At 47.4% G+C, this 12,861-nt stretch overlaps 6 protein-coding genes across 6 annotated transcripts; 3 read left to right on the top strand and 3 right to left on the bottom strand.

Annotated features, from left to right (window-relative positions):
• Positions 1 to 451: 451 nt before the first annotated feature.
• ABOM_004940 (ketopantoate reductase family protein) lies at positions 452 to 1,480 on the top strand (the record flags this gene model as incomplete). The annotated part of the gene is made up of 1 exon (XM_022532069.1): positions 452 to 1,480. The coding sequence occupies one exon, from the start codon at positions 452 to 454 to the stop codon at positions 1,478 to 1,480; it is 1,029 nt and encodes a 342-aa protein (XP_022389945.1).
• Positions 1,481 to 3,870: 2,390 nt separating this feature from the next.
• ABOM_004939 (uncharacterized protein) lies at positions 3,871 to 4,332 on the bottom strand (the record flags this gene model as incomplete). Its single annotated transcript, XM_022532068.1, has 3 exons — positions 3,871 to 3,944; positions 4,013 to 4,217; positions 4,270 to 4,332. The coding sequence occupies 3 exons, from the start codon at positions 4,330 to 4,332 to the stop codon at positions 3,871 to 3,873; spliced, it is 342 nt and encodes a 113-aa protein (XP_022389862.1).
• Positions 4,333 to 7,005: 2,673 nt separating this feature from the next.
• On the top strand, positions 7,006 to 7,362 carry ABOM_004938 (uncharacterized protein; the record flags this gene model as incomplete). Its single annotated transcript, XM_022532067.1, has 1 exon — positions 7,006 to 7,362. The coding sequence occupies one exon, from the start codon at positions 7,006 to 7,008 to the stop codon at positions 7,360 to 7,362; it is 357 nt and encodes a 118-aa protein (XP_022389863.1).
• Positions 7,363 to 8,246: 884 nt separating this feature from the next.
• ABOM_004937 (uncharacterized protein) lies at positions 8,247 to 8,796 on the top strand (the record flags this gene model as incomplete). Its single annotated transcript, XM_022532066.1, has 2 exons — positions 8,247 to 8,402; positions 8,554 to 8,796. 2 exons carry the CDS (start codon positions 8,247 to 8,249, stop codon positions 8,794 to 8,796), a joined length of 399 nt encoding a protein of 132 aa, XP_022389868.1.
• A 495-nt stretch (positions 8,797 to 9,291) lies between these two features.
• On the bottom strand, positions 9,292 to 10,487 carry ABOM_004936 (bZIP transcription factor; the record flags this gene model as incomplete). The annotated part of the gene is made up of 3 exons (XM_022532065.1): positions 9,292 to 10,174; positions 10,229 to 10,352; positions 10,406 to 10,487. 3 exons carry the CDS (start codon positions 10,485 to 10,487, stop codon positions 9,292 to 9,294), a joined length of 1,089 nt encoding a protein of 362 aa, XP_022389869.1.
• Positions 10,488 to 10,736: 249 nt separating this feature from the next.
• ABOM_004935 (putative short-chain dehydrogenase) lies at positions 10,737 to 11,882 on the bottom strand (the record flags this gene model as incomplete). Its single annotated transcript, XM_022532064.1, has 5 exons — positions 10,737 to 10,843; positions 10,906 to 10,999; positions 11,048 to 11,116; positions 11,168 to 11,761; positions 11,817 to 11,882. 5 exons carry the CDS (start codon positions 11,880 to 11,882, stop codon positions 10,737 to 10,739), a joined length of 930 nt encoding a protein of 309 aa, XP_022389870.1.
• Between the last annotated feature and the right edge of the window lie 979 nt (positions 11,883 to 12,861).

Here is a 12,861-nt window from a genome sequence, read left to right as displayed (position 1 = left end):
GATCGTGTATATCACCATCGACCTTACATCGTTATTCAGGCTTAGACATCCTAGTTGAAACAGCGAGTATTATGCACGTCTATACTAAAAGGAACCACTGTTGAACAAGAATGTGTCGAACAGGCTATCTTGATTAGAATGGAACTGGACCCACACTTGTTCATACTAGTACCACAATCAGTTAATGTAAATGGAAAACCTTCACTCCTTGACGAGTATGGCCGATAGATTTCATGGATCTCGAGCATGCGAATGAAAGCAGCTAGCAACCCTGGGGTTGAGAAGGCTCCAAGTCGGGGATTGTCCGATGCCAGGCTTCGGCCCCGCAATAAATCGATTACTCATGGTGGGGATTTCCTCGGCTGTCCAGACGAGTTCCTACGGACCGGAGACATGAATCAATGCCTCTGAGTTTCCGCATGCATGCTCGATTGGATAAGTCTGTTCTAAAATGGCGAACGATACCCCCGTCTACATCTTAGGGCTTGGAAGTATCGGGTGTTTTGTCGCCCATTCTCTTCGTTCTGGACCCGAGAAAACCCCCATTACACTCCTGCTTCATCGAGAGTCTCTGCGCCATGAATTCGTCTCCACGGGACAGAAAATAAACCTGCAGGTCGGGGATGACGGAGACGTAGACGAACAATCTGGCTTCAATGTTGAGGTGTTAGGGTGCGATTCCACACGCCTATCGCGCATTCGTTACCTTATTGTCACAGTCAAATCGTCGATGACAGTAGACGCTATCAAACCTGTCAAAGAAAGGCTCGGGCGAGATTCTGTTATCTGCCTCTTCCAGAATGGCATGGGCCAAGTGGAAGAATTGAATGAGCAGCTATTCCCCGACCCAGCTACCCGCCCAACGTATATGTTCGGGATCGTTCGGCACGGCGTCTACCTGAAAGCGGCCTTCCAAGCTGTGTTGGCTGGTCGCAATGGCTGTGTTTCCCTCGGCTTTATGGACGCAGATGGCTCAGACCGATCCCGGACGAGAAACCGTTTTCTTATCGATACTTTGCTCCGATCAGCAGCTCTTAATTGCGAGGAATTAGACTGGACATGCCTTTTGCGAGATCAACTCTTCAAGCTGGCAGCGAATTGCGTCCTCAATCCTCTCACAGCGCTGCTAGATGTTCGAAACGGCGTTATCGCAGAGATGGCGCAGGTCAGACCATTAATAAAGCGCCTCCTACAAGAGATATCAACGGTGTTTGGTCGGCTGCCAGAAATCCAGAACCATTCTACTCATGATCCCTCATGCTTCTCCCCCACGTCCTTGGAGGCCGTCGTGATGGACACGATCAGAAAGACAGCGGCAAACTCCAGCAGTATGCGGGAGGATATCCGTCAAGGGAGACCAACAGAAATCGAATTCATTAATGGTTGGATAATCAAGCGCGGCAGGGAACTGGGGGTCGAATGTGTGGCCAATTCATCTCTAACCGAACTGATCCGGTCGAAGAGTAGTATCGCTCATTAAGTATGGAAAGCTACAGTTTCATATATAACCGATTGATGATGCAGCAGCTCCCGATTGAAGGTCTATGCGCAGTTTCCGAGGTATTCATGGCGAGAGAGGGTGTATGCTACAGAAGGTAGCATCAAAAACCCAGTTCTCTCTAGTAGATAGCAGTGAAAGCGTTTGTCTGGTACTCCTCCATACTTGCATTGGGCCATAATAGCCCTGGTGGACAAGAGACACTAGCCTTTGATGAACCAGGGATCTCTGTCCTCTATCTTGGCAAGGCTTATGTCGGGGAGTATCTGATATTAGTAACGTCATATTCACTAACTTTCCTGATTCAATATACTAAATATTAACTTGTGTTGGAGCTTTTATATTGGTTGGGCCTTGAACATATTTATCATGTTTAGAGCGCCAAATAATCTGGAGCACGGATATTATGTACTGTACCCGGACTCCTTCGACCCTCTATGATAGTTCAGTTGAAGTTAGTATCATTTATAGTGTTGTCAGTGTTCTATAAGGTGATATCTTGTCTGTACTGACCACGATTCCTTAAAACCGGACTCATTCTTTCTCGTTCATTTCCCAATCGTCCGAAAGATGGACCAGCAAACTGCCTCCTACAACAATTTTCGTCCAATGATAGACAGTATGTACCGAACACTTCCTCCCTCTCCCTCTTTCTGTCTCTGTTACCAGTCCCCCTTCCTTGCTATTCGAGCCGGACTGTCTGTCGAGACCAGACGTATACTATCAAGCCCTAGTCCCAAAGTATTATATCTCCAGCTCGAGATTGAACTTGGTCTGCTGTTACAGTATACTCTTTATCAATCAATGCAGGGCGATAGTCCAGGACCGGTTTTCTTTGTGTGGTATTCCCTGAATGAGGGCTATTGTCAAGATAGATTTATATTTATATAGTATATCTCAGACAGCAACATAGAAAGGATATCTGTACCAGATACAATTCTAGATCTGCTAGCTATTACATATATAAATTCTTATTTGATGTTCAAGAGCTAAAGCTAGGCGGTTCTATTATCTATTATTATAGCCTTCCACGCAGGCACGGGGAGTAGCTGGGGTTTGGTGAAATATATCTAATCTGGCACGAGGATTCCTCTATGGGACTGGGGAGTCCCAAGTGACTATATGGGGTCTTATCTGGCAGCTAATCTGGGACAAACAGGTTTAACTATACTGGGAGATATAAGTGTTATATTTATATATAAGTATATAGAGTCTCCGGACTTTATTTACCGATACTCTACTCTACTGTTACTACTATCAGACCGTGTATAGATTATTTTATCCTACACTGTATAGATAATTTTCAGATCTTGATATATCTATACTCAATACTTTATAAGACTTATATTTTCTCATGTAGACAGGGCGTCTCTGTTCTGAGTATAGAGCTCTTCGGTCCGAATACTATTGTCCCCGAGAGAGAGAACTGTATATTGTTATATTTTTGCTACTATAGGAATCCCACAGACCGGCCAATAATATTCTGTAACTATATTATCTGGGAGCTGTTTCGCTTCTATTGTCTAGAGAAATTGTGGGAGTTTCAGAATAGTCTCTGTAGATATTGCGGGGTTTTTTTTCTGGGTAATTCTGATATCACAATCAATGTAGCAGAGGACGAGGGTTTTGTTACTATAAAGCCAGGAGAATACTGAAGCCTATCATAGACAATTCCAGAAGATATTTATAGTTGGCAAATAGGAGAGACATGACATTATCTGTTCAAGGATGGTACAGTCGACTGATGGGACTACGGAGGAGTGGAGGAACATACCAACACGACTGTCGATATGCCGCCGCATCGTTGGGGGAAGGTAAAACTGACCCGGCGGATAATTGGGGTCGACCTCAACCCGTGATACCGGCGTCCAATGCGCTTGAATTTCGCACTGTAGAGAAGGAATGAGATTATAGAGCTATACTATCAATGTAGGCTTCTTGCCTTTATTCGAAAAACGGACATCCTGACACAGGTGGGAACGATGTCCAAGTTCATCTTGACCGGTGCAATGAATACTAGGACAATTTGGGGGGGGGGGGGCTCTAGTACTCTAATTTATGGCCTTGCGAACTTTGAAGGTTACTTAGTAGTGAAAGTTAAATGCCCTTCGGGTCTTTCTACCATCCCTGAGACATCCATTGGTTCGTTCGCGCAACCTCTCCATGTATGTCTCAGGGCCCTTCTCCACGAGGTCTCAGAACCTGAAGCCGAAGCAAGATCCCGCAGCAAACATGAACGACCATGTCGTTTTATCAAGATTGATAAAGTATAATATATTTGCCCTACATCTGACATGAAATTCACCAGTAGAGTACATAGGCAGCCCCATCAATCTCCATCCTCCCCCGCCTCGTCAATTACACAGTCCGCCCTAGCCGTAGTAAGGGTTCCTGACCTTGGGCAATTTACCAGGGTTCTTGCAGCACTGGCCATTGATGTTTTGGCCTATTGAACGGAGCCATCAGTCACGATTCATACATGGACTCAGGACAAGACTGTTAAGACAAACATACCATTGGAGTCGTAGAGGCAGTTGTCCGCACCAAAGTAGACATCACCATAGTTGCTGGGCCAAGAAGCGTCCAGAGAGCAGCCAGGGGTAACGTATTGCTTGGTGGAGCTACCGTCGAACCCAGCGTAAATGGTAACAGGGGGGCTGACGGAAACGGAGCTGCGGACAGCGGCGTCATCAATGGTAATGTAACCCTTGTTGACATGCTATTGAGGATTAGACAAACAGTTGGGAACCGATGAAGGACAGAGGATGTACCAGGGTAGTAGCCTGAGAGAGGGCAGCAAGGCCCAAGGCAGCGAGGCACAGAATCTTAACCATTATGACTGATTGAGAAAGAGATACCGGGAAAGGAATACGAGGAGGTTGGCTTCGTAGAGGAATGATTGCTTGATGATTCTGTCTGTATTCGCGGGGGGTGGTCACTTATATAGCTTTCTTCGAGCAATTTGAGCAGACCTCCGTATTCATGCTGTTGGATACATTCCGCTTAATCTCAGTATAGTTCATCATACCTAGATTTGGCCCCCAAGGGTGATTGATTCTCGACACGTTGCATGATGACTTGAATATTGGACCATAGCTGTGGAGTATATCCTTTCCAAGACCCTAATAGCACGCGGTGTACTCGCTTTTCGGCCTCCGTCGTCCCCAACTAGCCAGTTTCCTACAATCAGAAGCCTCCCCGGCTGTATAGCATTGGGATCCACTCATCGCAGCTAGTCACACGGTGAATATCCTCAGTGGTATGAGGTTTTTTACCGCCGGCGCAAGCTTGGCGGCTGCTCACTACCGTTGCGCGGAGGATACTGAATCTCCGGTCGGTTGCAGATGTCCCCACATTGAATTGGCACCGTCAGGGTCTACTACGCTCAATGAGTGCAAGAGAGACGTTAGTTAGCAAACGTACCATCTGAAGATGAAGGTGTTCGATTAATTCCCGGTTACGTTGACACCATTTTACTCAATTGTTGCACCTGTGTGCTAAAGAACATTCCTTTTATCCACCAATTCCCACGAAACCCAGTATGCTATATGGCATGCGGCAGTAGGAGTGAAGACCAATGGATTCACTCAGTGCGGAGGGATACAGCTGAGTCTCTCCAAACGACCGAGCAGATATCCATGTGAACCTTGGCTCAACCGAGCTGCCAATTTTAGGTGTTTCTGCGATGCCCAGGATCCTGTGACAACTCAGTCGGCTCGGCGAACCCACTCTGGATAGTACAGAGTAGATTGGTTAACAGTCGATTAAAAGGTGTTTAACGCACATAACTGCCTTCCCCATATAGCCTACGGTAATTTATTAATCTATTTGAATTTGATCGGTCGCTACTAGTATCTCGAACTGATCTGTTTAGTCTAGGATATGGAGCCCTCGGGTCTAACCCCTAACCTACCCAGGGATTCCAGTCTAGCGATATTCAGATGAAAGACTCCAAAAGTGGACCTGCCTCTCGTTGGAGAACTCCACTCCTGCTCCACAACCGCGCATTAATCCTGTCGGCAGTGTCGAGGTCAATGATCGGTAGCCTGCCGAGTCCCGTTCGCCAAGGTTATCGGGAGCGACCCGAACCATCCCCCGGACGTACGGAGTAGTCGTCGTCAATTGGTACGATGACTGACACATGGATTCGCAGTCGATCCCGTTTTTAGTCATTTTTTGTGGAATTTTTGAAGTTCACGTTGTCTATATGGTGGTTACTAATGTATCGATATGCTTCGGCCGAGAGTGTGAGAGTATATATATCTCCCTCCGTACCCTGCGCACACTTCATTAATTGTTTCCGGGAGTAATAGATTGACCATATTTACCATTCTACGTTATCCTAAAGATGGGAATTTCCTTTTTTTTTCTTTAAAAAAAAAAAAACGAATACAAGACTTCTCATTCAACACTGCTATCCTAAACAGCAGTGTGGTCGCGGTATCGTCTTGACAACACAGCATCGACAACCATTCTTTTGACTTTCCACTAACCTACATAACAAAGGCAATGGCCACGGTTGATTCTATTAATAACTAAGAACAACACCCCTCCCGCATTGGGAGTCGTAGTAGACCAGCAAGATCAGTATTAAGGACTGTCATTTCCCGGATGATCAGCGCTGGAATCCGCACTGCCTTTGTCACGAAGGGTTTGCGCGACGAGCAGCTCGTTTCCAGTCAAAGTCAATTCATTAGTTGCTTTGTGTTCTTTATCAAAGATGCACAGATGGATGCGCCCGGTTTGTTGAATGCACCCGATGCACCGATTGCATCCAACGCCCGAGTGCCCGGTTTCTGTGCAGGGCGTTCGGCCGGGGTTGTAGCGCGAACTATACAATCCTACCACGCGGAAAGCTTGCTTGATATCACTGTAAGGAGCACAAAGGGTGTCTGAGAATGGTGGAGAAAGCTAATGAGCCAATGGATGCAGAATCTCCGATTTCCATGCCACCGCAAAGGTTACAGCCGCTAGTTGCGACATCTCTGATGCTCCCCCCCAAAGCTTGGATAGTCGTACCAGGTGGTAATTTGGGAAAGAAGCACAACTTTGACTATGAATTTAAGGACTTCTCAGCTCTACCCGTGGTTGCTACGTGTTATACACTCACAGATGCTTGAGCCGTTCAAGCCTGGCCTGCTCGGACTCCTGAGACGTCAAGGAAGCATACTATATATCCACCAAGCCAACCTTTTTGCCAGGGTTTTGGTGGAAATTAAGAGTCGGACCTGGATCCACATGGTCTTTGTCGCAAATTTTATACCTCTAACACTTTCACGCTTTGCCCTGATGGCTGTGATGGCTGTGATGGCTGTTTTGCCTTAACCCGTAGCAACGGTTCAGGTTTAGTGAGCTTCAAGAAGCGCCCACCATAGCGAAGATAAAAAGCCAGGAAGACCGCTCGTCACTCTTGCCAATTCCTTTCTCAAGCGTGTTCTTCTCAAAGGGTGGTATTTACCTTGAAAATCCACCATTAGTGCTCCTGACGCTCTCTTGTCTTATTCAAAATGCGGTTTCTGACGACTCTGTTGATCTCGACTTGTGTGATCTCTGCTTCTGCAGTCGCAGTCGATACACCTCCCCCCTTCATTCAGCAGAGACCGCCTACTCCTCCTCCCAAATCCGTTTGTCACTGCCAGGACCCACGCAACCCAAATGTTAACGGCAAGACGGAGCTCTGTTGTATGAAACATAGTGGGGCCCTGACGACGGCAAAAAACGGCCAGCCTGTGTGTCAACATTTCAAGAACCAGGCGGGCAAGACCGCGTTTATGGAATGTTGCCAACCATCGGCGAGCTCGCTTGCTGATGTCCGCTTTGCAAACGGGAAACCTGCCCTCCATGACTATGCGGTCTGCACATGACTGTAGACTATCCAGGAGCTATAATAGAGGTAGGCGAAGCTACATCCATTGTTACTCGAATGCGTTACTCATATTACATCTAGAGCCAATACGGCATTTCTCTGAATGGTGTGGGGATACAGGATCATGGTATCCTGGTCTGAACAAGGGAATGGGGTCTGGGACGGTCGTCTGCAGAGGTCGGATTGTGTTATGGGGTTGATGCTTTTGGGATAGATGGTCATGATTCAGCTGTGTTCGCATAACAGAATATCTAGCATGGATATATTACCTTCAGCCTGTTGTCTCTTTGTACCATGTGAGAACAAGGCTGGTAAAATCCGACTGCCAACCCTGAGGGCTCTTCAGATCCCTTAAGAGCTTTGGCTGATTCGTATATTTAATACACTATCCGCTGCTATTTGTATCAGCATCCAACCTGGTTTGATACTATCAGTCTCAATAAACAATCCATAGCAGAACAGTAACTCTAGTATACTAGATGCTCAGTGTTACAGGGATTTGTGCTAGAGGGAAAGTTGTTTTTAATAGGAGGCTGGCCTATAGTTTTCTCTCGTGTTGTGTTGTCCACGTCACGTCAACGGAGCCCTAGGACACTGACCACCAGTGGGAATGTTCCTTTACCCTTCATATCACCATGCGTTATAACCACGGTAGGTGATACACTACGATCATTGGCTGTTCCACTGTCTCAACTAAAACAGGTTTCTTTGATCTTATTCAGCCTTCTCTTGTGGTATTCTTTGTAGCCACGGTCTTGGCTTTGCGTGGCGCAGGGACTGTCGGCTTACGGCCCACCACAGTCCTTTAGTCAATACTTATTGCCGTTCTCTTCCGAAGTGACAAAGACTCCGTAGTTAAGTTTGACGTGCGCCATAGTCGCGATGACAGACCGGGACCTCATGCTGTACTATTTCATTTTGCTCCTTGCACCCACACCTGTCCTGGGTCTACGAGAGGATAACCTGTTTGCTACCGACACGAATGACCTTCTGCGCAATGTATCCGCAGAACACTTCGAGGCTGGGGCTCTACCAGCTGTAACACCATTGATTCGGAGATCGACACAGGGTGAAAGGGTGGAGTGCGGTGCTGGCTTAGGGTACTGTGAGAGTATGTGAAAGCGCACCTACTCAGACTGCGTTCCAAAAGGTTGGGCATTTGTTTTTTCGTTCTGATCGCTGCCTACAGATATCGGAGGCTGCTGTCCGACCGGCACTCTCTGTTGTCAATATGGTTTCTGCCTGCGGCCCGGTTACACATGCTGCCCTAGACAGCCTTGCCCACCGAACACGGTCTGCTGTGCTGGAGAATGCCACCCTAAAGGTGGCCAATGCTGTGACAACGGTCGCTGCTGTAGTGCCGGGAGCCACTGTGGAAAGAGCCAGTGGCAGGTCACGGTATGCTACCGGGATCTCACCGATGAAGAAGTGAGGAATCTTTCGGAGACATTCTCGAATAAGAACAGTGTCCCGGGACAGCCATCATGGCAAGGTGGCTCTCTACGCATTATTTGCGTGATATTACTCTCACTGTATAGGCTACTAGAGTGGTAGTCATACTGATTGCTCCCTCCGCGTTCTAGAAGCCGAGGTCCAGCATGAGAGCTCAATAAGACGACTCAACGGCGATAGAAGGATACAGGCTAAAGTCGGCGACCAAACTTCTCCATCAGTGAGTGAGATTATGGCGTTTGTCTGGAAATGGAAATACAGGCGAAAATTGTCAGAAGTTGGAATACGAATTGAGGACTCATGATATATATGAACAACGCCGAAACATGCAGAAACAAATAAACAATTATTTGAGTGGGAAGATGGGAGATACTTTCTACCTCATCTCAAGTAGAGAACGTTCTTTTACCCATTTCACCGCTGATAGATACTGAGAAGCGACCCTGGCCATACAGCAACGTCGGCCAACATGATACTACCTCTGGGACCACCACCAGAGACTGTTTTGATATATAGCGTCATCCTCGTTTCCAACAAGGAAACCCCATTTCTTCAAGAACCAGGGGGAGACCTCCCAGCTGCGCGCATCCCAAGGGGTCCCGTTTCCACGGCCATGTAAAGAAGTCGCCGTCGAACCCCAACACCGCATGCTATCATGCGCCAGATCAAAACACAGCTCATCCTCGTTGAACGCTGGGGTCCCGGATGAGATTGCTCTCAATGCTTTGGCACGAAAGGAGGGAAATGGCACAATGTCCAGATAGGGATGATGGGGGATCTTTAGTTGCTCCGGGGTGGGTTGGAGATCTGCAGCCAAGGTATGGTAGGAAATGGGCTGGTACCGGGAACAAAAGGGCGATTCCGAACCATCATCTACAAAATCGCCCAAAGATAACCCTAACTGCCTGGCATTTTCGAGAAAGGCAGAAGTGCTTGAGAAGCTCGTGAGTTTGATTGTTCTCAGATCGCTGGATTGCGGTTCGATCTGCAACAACATTCTTGCTGTATTAATGCCTACAGCGTCGATACTCCACCGAGAAGGTCCTTTCATTTGCGATAGACGACGAACCCCGGAGTACAAGGCCAGTCCAAAGTTGAAAGACACTTTGAGGTCAGATTTAATCAACTCGAGCCAGCAGCAAAAGCATGTTTGATTTGCTAGATCAAACAAATGATTATCGAGGGCTCCGCCCATCGCAATAATACCATATTTGAGGATGGACGCAACCCCGAGTTGTTCCGCGTCCAGAATTTTCGCGACGTTCTCTAGATCAGAAACGCTAGCGAAATAGCCTAACAGCTCTCGATATAAAAGGTGTGGCTTAGCACTGCGATGATGTTGCATACAGCAAGGCGAGCTGAATGATGTGAGCTTCAGGCGTGCATCATGCGATCTTATTCCAAATTCTCACATTGCAGGGTGATTGCTAACATGATAGAGGGGTTCAGGGACTGCTGAAACCGCTAATTGAAGCCGACCCTCACTCTGTTTCACAACTTCGAGGCCTGCTACTTGTCGCGCCTTTTGTCGCTGACCTTTGCCTCGTCGGTTAATTGACCCGTCGCTGGTAACGGATACTAGGACTTACGACTTCGCCGCTTAGCCCGTGCATTTTGCTCTCGTCGGCGCTCTCGCATCCATGGATATGGATACTTTGGATCTTCCGACATTAGGGGCAGGTACTGAGGGTCTTGTTGGTGTTACTACCGTCTAGACCTTACCAGGTGGTGTTCAAGTACGAGAGCAGACGTCACGCGTCTTGTGGAAATAAGCCGGAGCTAATCGGCGTTAAGAATAGGTGCCTTAGTAACAAGGTTTATCATCTTCCACTCGCACCCCTTGCACAGTGATCTACCGAAATGTTCATTGAAATAAATTATAGGGCCAACAAAATTAAATACTGCTTCAGAGACAACCCATCACAAGTATGAACGGACCTGCTCCTCATTCCACTGCCAGAATTTCTCACACAACTCCGGGTCAAAGAGGTCTTTGCGACCTGCTACCACCTTTCCCGGAGGGACAACTACAGCACATGTTAGACCTGTTCAAGATTGCGTGGGGAATCCGTCGGGGCTTGGGACATACTCCATTTTCCAGACTTCACGGACTCGATCTCAGGCTGAAGACCGGCATAGAGCTCGGTATAAGCACCCACTTCCGGTGGTTGGGCGACTAGTTTCTATAAGAACATTAGCACTAATATTGTTGATGTGTAGGTTGAACGTACAACGGCAGCGACTTGCCAACAAGGCATTGTCCTCTGTAGGTCTGTCATTGCAGTGCCCGGATCAAGAGTCTACTTGAAATCAGCAGGGGTTTGTGGAATAATATTGCTCTGAAGACCCACGTAACTGCCGACACCGTCCTTCTCAGAGCGCCGCGCAAACTCCACGGCTAGCAGGATATTGGCGGCTTTGCTTCTTCCATATTTTGTCCAAGCTCCCTCATCCTTGTGGTAGTCCATATTCGAAAAGTCAATCGCCGGGGTAGGGGCCATCCTGACCGCCGAAGAGGATAACCATACTACGCGCACTGAGTTCGGAGGAGAATCCGCCGCAGCTCTGACAAGAGCTGGATAGAGCAGCTTCGTAAAAAGAAATGGCCCGACGACATTCGTGCCGAGCTGAAGTTCATAGCCCTGAGCGGTTGTGGATCCCTGTGGAGGGATCATAACGCCAGCATTATTCCAGAGAACGTGGAGCTTAGATTCCTTCGTCAAGAATTCCTCAGCTGACTTTTTGATTGTCGATAAATCACCGAGGTCGAGCTGTAAAAAGACGAGTTGCCCTCTAGATTCGGGATAACGTTTCGTAATATCGTTGATTACGCTTTGCCCTCTGGAGGCGTTGCGGGCCGCAAGATATACTTTACCGCCATGTTGATAGAGAATGGATGCTAGATGCATGCCATATCCTGAGGTAGCGCCAGTCACCAGGAAGGTCTAATTTGTACGCTATGTTAGTATATGGACGTTATTTAAGATGTCCTTCGCATACCTTGCCACTTTGGTCACTAAGATTTGCCTCGGTCAAGGGAGGTTCTGATGACGAAAACAAGCCCATTGTTGATTGAGAGAAAAGATGAAGAGCCAGGAAATTGTGGATTGTCTAAACTTCCTCCACCGGAAGAGCGAGGGAAATGCGGACCTTAATATAGCCCACGATGGCAATGGGTTCACTTACATCTCATACTTTCCTCCATCCTGATCCATGCCAAGTATGGTCCGGATGTCAGCATTAAAGTTTAGACTCTTCAATTGGACGAACTCGGTGGGGCGAAGGTCAGCATTTAAGTTTCAGGATCTCATTCCGGAAGTTCTACTGACGATCATTCGATTTGGTTTATCCCTCATGCATCCAGCACCAAAAGTGACTACTGGGGTATGTACACAAGCTCTCCGTTCGCGCCCAATATGCACTATAGCAACCTAAGTTCATGGAAGTAGTCTCCCGTCTGCAATTGAAGACCACGTGAGAGCGATCCTGAAGCAAGCGTTTTCTAACTGTAGAAAAACACGTATCTAGTAAAGGAATCCGATAAGACACAAGAAAGCAGAGCCCATTAATCATGTTATTCAGCTAAACAAAGCGGTAGGAAAACCCATGTAAGCTATTAGTTGTTGTAACCGAGCTTCCTCGACATATGAACTAGTCGCCGCAGAAATATTCTGTGAACGTAACTGTCAAGAAATGTCTTCGATGTTGCTACCTTGTATCCAAATATATATCCACTACTGGCATTGCTCATGGATGCAGCAGACAGCAGACTAAATCTAAAGGTATGGCCCGATTGCGATAACCGAAGGAATGTGATGGGAAACATGCAAGCATCAGCAGGCGGAAACTAAAGGGTGTAAAGGGTCAGCTGATGATGCCGTGCCCTCTCCTTGCATACCCGATGAAGATACCCGGTTCTATTTCAGCAATTCAAGTCATAAACTGTCCTGATGTACACTCCAACTGAAGGCGGTGAGTCTCACTGACTAATCAGTCTGGATAACGTCAGTGGGTAGGAGAACTCTGGCAGTCCTCCGTAATCAGA

Source organism: Aspergillus bombycis, assembly GCF_001792695.1.
Source record: "Aspergillus bombycis strain NRRL26010 chromosome Unknown contig00034, whole genome shotgun sequence".
NCBI lineage: Eukaryota > Fungi > Ascomycota > Eurotiomycetes > Eurotiales > Aspergillaceae > Aspergillus > Aspergillus bombycis.
Note: the sequence above shows the minus strand (reverse complement) of the source record. Positions and strands in the feature narration are given on the sequence as shown.